This window comes from Azolla caroliniana, unplaced genomic scaffold, assembly GCF_043228905.1.
Source record: "Azolla caroliniana isolate FFs.n. ecotype wild unplaced genomic scaffold, voAzoCaro1.0.p SCAF_131, whole genome shotgun sequence".
Lineage (NCBI taxonomy): Eukaryota > Viridiplantae > Streptophyta > Polypodiopsida > Salviniales > Salviniaceae > Azolla > Azolla caroliniana.
Genome location: NW_028230566.1, coordinates 36,632 through 44,336, shown reverse-complemented (window position 1 = coordinate 44,336; position 7,705 = coordinate 36,632). Strand labels below are relative to the sequence as shown.

Below are 7,705 nucleotides of genomic sequence, written 5' to 3'. Positions count from 1 at the left end.
AGATGACATCAATAAAGAGTGGCATCACACACCATGACTAGGGTTACAAACACTATCTAGATGAATTGAAAAACAAAGTTCTAAATGTGTTCAAGAATCAATCCACATTTCATCATAGTAAGATTAAATTGTCTTAATTAGTGTAACTCACATTCATGCATGAGTGACACCTATAAACAATATAATGTGCCAATAGTTCTTGAGTAGACTAATAATAGACCACTTATAAGGACATACACAAGTATGAAACGTTCACAACACATGGCAATCTACAACCATCTAGATGTAACTTGACAATACAAAGATTTGACACCAAGTTTCCACACTACCATCTAAAATTTACCTTGCTCACATGCAAGTACCTTTCCTAACCCTACTTTACTTTGGGCAAACCTTATTACATTTCATTTATACAACTCTTTAATTCTAAATAGATTTCTGATCAACCCCTAAACCATAAATATCTTAGTATACTAACATGTGATTATACATAAACCACTATCCAACCTCCAAGTTTTCATATCTTGTATTATGATAAGCATGCCCTACCTTTCCTAGGCCTACTTTACTTGAATTGCACCACACAAAGTTGCATCCAAATTCCCGCTTTGGATCTAAGTAGATTTCTTATAAACCCATAAACCATATAAATGTGCTACCATAGCAACATATGGTTATTCCCATCACATACTTGGGGCTATAGTGACCCTTAAACCACTATCCAAACTTCAGGAATTCACAAATGTGCATGATAATGCAATTGTATGTAATGATCATCCCAACAAATATTAGCAGAAACACATTACTTTCCATAAAAAACTATCCTCCATTGGTATTAAAATTAAAGTGGACAATATGCAAGATAATCCAATATTACAACGAATATTGTATAGCCATGTCGAATGACTGTAGTCAATATTTCTAGGTAAAGATAAATAATCTTTCTAGCCAATCTTATTCATGTTTGGCATATCCAAGAAAAATCTTTCATCCAGTAGGCCCGTTCTTTCAATCTTAGCGTGCATCTCACGTTCCTTCATAATCTCCTTGCATTGTCAGTGTCTTTGCACTTGCAATACATGTCTATAAGAGCATTGCTCACAAAGACATTCAAGTCATAACCACTTGCAATTGTATGGTTATGTCTATCATCTGATTTGCAATAGTGATGTCTGCTAACAAACCATTTTTATACTAAGGTTATGTAATTGCTTAGCACAAGCCAGATTTCCTTCTTTTTTGCATCTCTTTATGAGAAAAAATACTAATTCCTTTGGAATAATTTTTCCTTCAGTAAACAATTCCTAAAGTTCTTGAAATTCCTTGTTGATTGATACATCTTCATGCACCTCACCAAAAGCCCCGGCCTCCAACAGTGCCAAAATAGTGATCCTTCTCTTCCATCTGATGATGCTTGTATTTGAAGGTATATCATTGACAACCAAGCATGCTAATTTGACTCTAATATATAAGGGCAATGCTTTTGTGGATCTCCGATTCTTGCAAGAATAAAGTATTATCAGCTAGTGTCCCATCTGATGCCCAAAGCAATGAAGAAGTTTGTGGGGATAGCAAAGACCTTATCACAATTGTTAAATTCAATATAGTGAGTGGGCAATGCATTCCAAGAGACTATTGATCGAGCTGGAACATGGTCAAAAACCCTACTTGAGTAGTTTCAAGTAATCCAAATTTTGCATACATATCAATGAGCATATTACTGATTACCAGATCATGTTTCAAACCTTGTTTGCAGATACTATTGTGCACTTATTGTCCTCTTTCTATTGTTCGAATATTGGCCACGACATTCAGAGATATACCTTCTAAATGTATACATGAGTGGCATATAAGAGCATCCTCCCCACACTAATTTTCAGCATAACTTGTAATTAGTGTTGTCCATGAGACTATATTCTGTCTTAAGATCTTGCAACATATGACAAGCCTTGAGCAAAGACACATAAGGTAGAATAAAATAATCCATTTTATGGCATCATAAGCTTGGTCACATTGAATACATCCTGTAATGGGAGCATTCCAAGCAACAATAGTCTGCAATTATGAAACCAATACTTCTTTTGGTTTTCAAATGTGCTTTAGGCAAGACCAAAACTAATTCTGAATGAAGAAAAAAAATTCTGTGATAAGGATGAGTGAAGATTGTGGGCGAGTCGAAGCCAACTATCATGAGTAGGTGAGGAAACTTTTAGACTCATTTTTTGTTGTCAGTACAGGATGTTGGTGGGCATCGGCGAGATGCCAAGATGGTCGGCGAGATCAAGATGTTGATGTGAACTGAATGAAGAAGATTTTAGGTTTCTCATTACGATGAGTGATGATGGTTTGGGAACCGAAGCAAATCGGGAGGGGAGGAGGAAATAGTCTAGATTCATTTCATTGTTATTTGTACATGAACTTGGTGCTAATCGGTGAGATGGTTGATGTGGACTAAATGAAGAATTTTTTGTGATAAGCATGAGTGAAGATGGTGTGGGGGTCGAAGCTTCTTCATGAACATGTGGTTCGGGATGAGATTGGAAAAGATGTCATGGTCAGTGCTTCACTCGTCGATATGTATCGCAAATGTGGTGCTTTGGAAGAAGCTCGATCAACATTTGAAGATATGTGTGAGAGGATTGTAGTCTCTTGGAATGCTTTAAGGTTGGAGGATATAGCAGCAACAAACAAGGGATTGATCTTTTCAGACAATTTGGAAAGTTAGTTGAAGCAGAAGACCTTATTTTCAACCTGCCTATAGTGTTGTCAAATATGTATGCTGGAGGGAGATTGGATGGAATGAACCAAATAAAGTTCTGGTGAAAATGTGAACACTGTTCTGGATGAGAAAAGTCAGATTCATGAAGTTAAAGTTTGTTTATGCATAGACATTTCTGAAGTCTACGTACATGAAATGACTAGTGTGCTAGAATTCTGGTAACTCCAATTGGTTTTCCACAAACACATTACTTTCTAGACTCTACATGATTTAACAATTAATGAATAAATAATGCTCATCAATACTTACATCTGCAATTACCCTAAAACCACAATTCAAGGTTCATGTATCCATAAGTTCTGTGATGATCTTGTTTTGTTTAATGATCCTCCCAACATATACCAATCATCACAATCATTATACTTTCTAAACACTAAATAGCTAAAGGAGAAACTAAACAATGATGTTCATGTAGCAAATATTAACTAATAGTTGTCCACAAACTTTAATAAACCAACTTGCATTACCTAGGAGGCATCTCTTTCAATGAACCACACTAGGCTTGTCGATTATGTCCTTTGATTGAATAATCATGATGTAAAGCATATTATCAATCAAGTCCCAATCCTCATTGAAAGGCTAGAAAGAAAATTTTGACGCTTATATGCATGGAGTCTAAGCTCTTACATTCACAAGAGAGAGCATCTTCTTTTCTATTTTGGAGTCTAAGCTCTTACATTCACAAGAGAGAGCATCTTCTTTTCTATTTTTTTATCGATGCCTAGATTACTAGTGGGAGGGAGCATCTTCCTTTCTTAAAGTAGTAACAAAACCAAGGACAATTTGCAAGATACCTTATATAGTTATGATTTCCATTTCATTGCTTATTATTATCATAACAAGAAGTATTGTATAAACTCAACGAAGCTACACAAACATTCTCTAGAAACATGGTATGCAATTATGCATAACAAACTTATGTAATCAATAGACATAGTTGTGTTACAAACCTTATTGTTGTTTTTGTACATGGTACCAATCATAAAATTGTCACAAATGCCTACATTACTAATAGAAGTGAGAATCTTCCCTTTGTAAGGTAGTAACAAAACCAACAATAATTTGCAAGATACCTTATTTGGTTATTTTTTCACTTCAACATTTATTATCATCATAACAAAGAGTATGGTACAAATTTGAGGAAGCTACAAGAACACCCTCTAGAAACACGGTACCAAGTATTCATAAGAAACTTATGTAATTAATAGAAATGGTTGTTTTATAGAGCTTATTTTTGTACGTGCACGAGAACCAATTATAAAATCACAAGTACTTAGGCCAATTCATGTCAAAGCTTTCTGAGTCCTTCAAAAGTGGATAAATAAAAGAGTGTACACAATTGTATTGGACAAAGGTCAAGAATGGTAGGGTTGTACAATTGCATCATTGGACCATGTTGATTTATAAATCATATGGATTTAATAATTCATGATCCTATAATGGCATTAAAGTGGTCAAAGTTTAATAAACATATCAACAAACATAAGTAACCCTAGTATGCTAAAACAAACGTGCTTTGTTATAAGCCCAACGGATTATGAGATGTCGACCTTGAGGGGGGGGACAAGGGAGATGGACCTCTTTGTAAAAAGATGGGCCAAATTGAAAGTATTGGATTTGGATTTTCTCAATGAAGGGTTGATGCAAGAAGGGACATTCAGGACTGGTGTCACTCTAACACTTGATGTGTAGGCTAGGGACCTCTCCAAGGCCGCCTTGGTCCTTGGAATCTCGCCTCTTGACCCAAGTATAACGTTTGATTTCTCTACATTCACCACCTTTCGACCTCCTTGTTTACCTTGACAGTTTGTTAAGTTGTTCCCAACAATAGCATTTACATCCAACATCCTTGATTTATCTTTGTTGCAACGTTTGCTTTGTTGTATAACCCGAGGATGTTGGTGCTCTAGATTGGCCATATCATTATCCTTGGGCTTTTGTGCACACAAATTTGATGGTGGCAGTGTCAGCGCAAACCTATGGACTGGCGAATTATGGCGGGATTGTTGTGAAGAAGATTTTGGGGATTTTGGGGATGTCAACAATTGGGACCTCCTAGTACGCATATCCTTGTTAACAATGCACATATTATTTGGTCTGGTCTTAGCCATGGATCTATCTCTATTGGAAGAAGGAGACCCATTTCTAGTGATAGAAGAAGAAGAAGAAAAACAATCTCTTATGGCATAAAGATGAGGCCCATCTCCAATAGTAGTGGAAGAGGGCAACTGTTCTTTAGTGGCAGAAGAGGAAGACGCATATCTATTGCTATAAGAAGAGGATCCACCTATAGTGGTCATCGAGGAAAACCCATCTCTAGGGGTATAGGAGAAACATTCATCATTGGTTGAAGAAGAAGAAGAAGAAGAAGAAGGTGTGTCCTTGGTAAATGTACTTGGACACACAGTCGTAGAAGAAGGACCATCCTTGGTGAATGTACTTGTACGCATAGTCATAGAAGAAGGACCATCCTTGGTGAATGTACTTGTACGCATAGTCATAGAAGAAGGACCATCCTTGGTGAGTGCACTTGTACACATAGGCATAGAAGGAGGACCATCTTTGGCACAAGGGCGTCGGGAAGTATCGAGAACGGGAGGGGGCTTCCAAGGGGAGGACGAATTTGTACGGATTGGGTCTTTGTTTCGAGTGAAGGGCCATAAGGACCTTGGGGTGGTACCTGGCAAAGTGAGGATAGATGGGGAGGACATAAATGATGGTTTGTGAAGCCTTTTGAGGTTGAAGAAGTTCTTAAGCCTAGTGCCATACTTAGAGGAGCTACTATATTTAGAAGAAGAAGAGGAAGAGGAAGTAAAGAAAGTAGTTGGAGAGGATGGGGTAGTGGTAGTTGTGAAGGGGTGAGAGAAGGTTCTAGAAAGTGGAGAAGCGCATGTAGATGTGGTAAGACTCATGCATTTCCTCTGTCTGTTCGCTAGAAGAAGTGATGATGATCTTGATCTGTTCGAGCTTTCCATAGCCATCGACAGAGATCGTGGATTGGATTGGCTAAACTTTCTCATAAGCATTTCTCTCACTTCTTCTTCATCTTCATCTTCTTCTTCTTCCTCCTTAAATCTTGTTTGAATTGGACGCACCATCGATTGAATGCTTTTATGGTTTTCCATTAAACCTTCCTCTTCCTTCCTTCTTGCAGACGCAAGAAGCATCATCTGCCTGCTTGTGAGCCATGAATATCTCGGATCTTCTTCTCCTTCACTTTTTCTGTTTATAGTGAGATTATTATTAGCGGCTGATTTCTCCTCTTCATGATTCCTTTTTGTTGGCGATTTCTCTCCTTTTCTGGTTGTGGGCGAACTTTCTTCTTCACACTTTCTGCTTGTGAGCGATTCTTCTTTCCCCCTGTTCCTTGTACACGATCTTTCCTCTCCATTTGTTTTTGTGGGCAATGGTATCTCTGGTTCTTTTCTGACTTCGATTGATCTTTCTGCATCAGTTCTAAGTTTAGGACATCGTTCTTTCTCATTTGTGTTTTTGGTCAATGGCTTCTCTGGTTCGCTCCTGCTTTTGATGGATTTTTCTTCATCATTACTGCATTTGAGAGATCTTTCTTCTTCATTTCTGCTTTTGGGAGATCGTTCTTCTTCGCTTCTGCTTTTGGGCGAGCTTTCTTCTTCATTTTGGTTTATTTTGGATGATGATTTCCTCCCTCCTTTGGCTTCATTTTTGTTGCTTTGGGGCAATCTAACTTCACAATTATCTCTGTAATTAATTGCTGGAGAGGTGAGTTCATGCTTAAACTCACCATCTTTACTACAATCATTTGGAGATTTCAATTCAATATTATCAATATTAGGACTTGCACTAGTAAATCCTCCACAATTGGATGATTTCAATTCATTGCAATCTGCAAATCCATCACAAGTTACATCATTTGATAATGGGAGTGATGAATTAATCACACTCGAAGATCTTTGTTGTATAAGGCGGAGCTTTCCATCACAAAAGAGTTGGTCAGCTGAGAGCATTAGGCTCGGATCGTTGTTGTTATAATCCGAAAGTTTGTTGTCATCTAAGGGAGGTTTATATGGATCTAAAGGAAGTTTATATTGATCCAATGGAAGATTAGACCTAGAGTTGAACTCAAATTCGAGATCACGAAGTGGGTTGTGATGATGATGATTTATATATAATTGATCAAATGGAAGATTAGATCTAGAATCAAACTCAAACTCCAGATCAAGACTTGGATGTCTATTGTGGTTATAAGGATATTGAATGGGATCAATCACGGAATTAAAGCTATGCGAGAATGAGATTCGTGGGCTCAAATCCTCTCCAATGTGTTCACGAGTAGCTTCCATTATTAGCTTTCTTTAAAAGATAGATGAATGAAAAGCATATGCATATGCATACAATTAAGTAGTTTCCATGGCTCTACCCAAATGATAAAGATCAATGACTTGATATAGATACCCACAATTAGGTAGTTTCCTCTACTCTACCCAAACTTGATATAGATCAATGAATGATCTGATATATAGATATAATATGGACATGTATATTTTGATATACTCAAACAACCAAGTTGGAAACAATCAAGTGTATTACTGTATACTTTTGAGGTCCAATTCAAAATCACTACTAATGATTGATTGGTGGTAATATATGGTAATCCTTAAAATAGTTCAATGGAACCTTCTAAAGAGAAAGAAGTACAAATCAATCTCTCTCTCTCTCATAAATATATATATATATATACACACACACACACACACACAAAGATCCAGTCCTATATGAGTAGAGTAGTAGTAGTTTATAGTTATGCATATGTATATGTATATAAGTTTAAATTCAAAGGATCTTTGTAAAGAAGAGAAACATAAACTATACATATATAGCTAGCTAGCTCTCTATCTCTTTCTCCATCACTCTTAGTTAATGCTCTTTTAAGGAAAAGCAAAGCCC

General features: G+C 36.9%; 1 protein-coding gene across 1 annotated transcript; it reads right to left on the bottom strand.

Annotated features, from left to right (window-relative positions):
- Positions 1–4,097: 4,097 nt before the first annotated feature.
- LOC147849076 (uncharacterized) lies at positions 4,098–7,394 on the bottom strand. Its single transcript, XM_087337807.1, has one exon. It carries the CDS (start codon positions 7,099–7,101, stop codon positions 4,315–4,317), a length of 2,787 nt encoding a protein of 928 aa, XP_087193933.1. The 5' UTR covers positions 7,102–7,394; the 3' UTR covers positions 4,098–4,314.
- Positions 7,395–7,705: the final 311 nt, after the last annotated feature.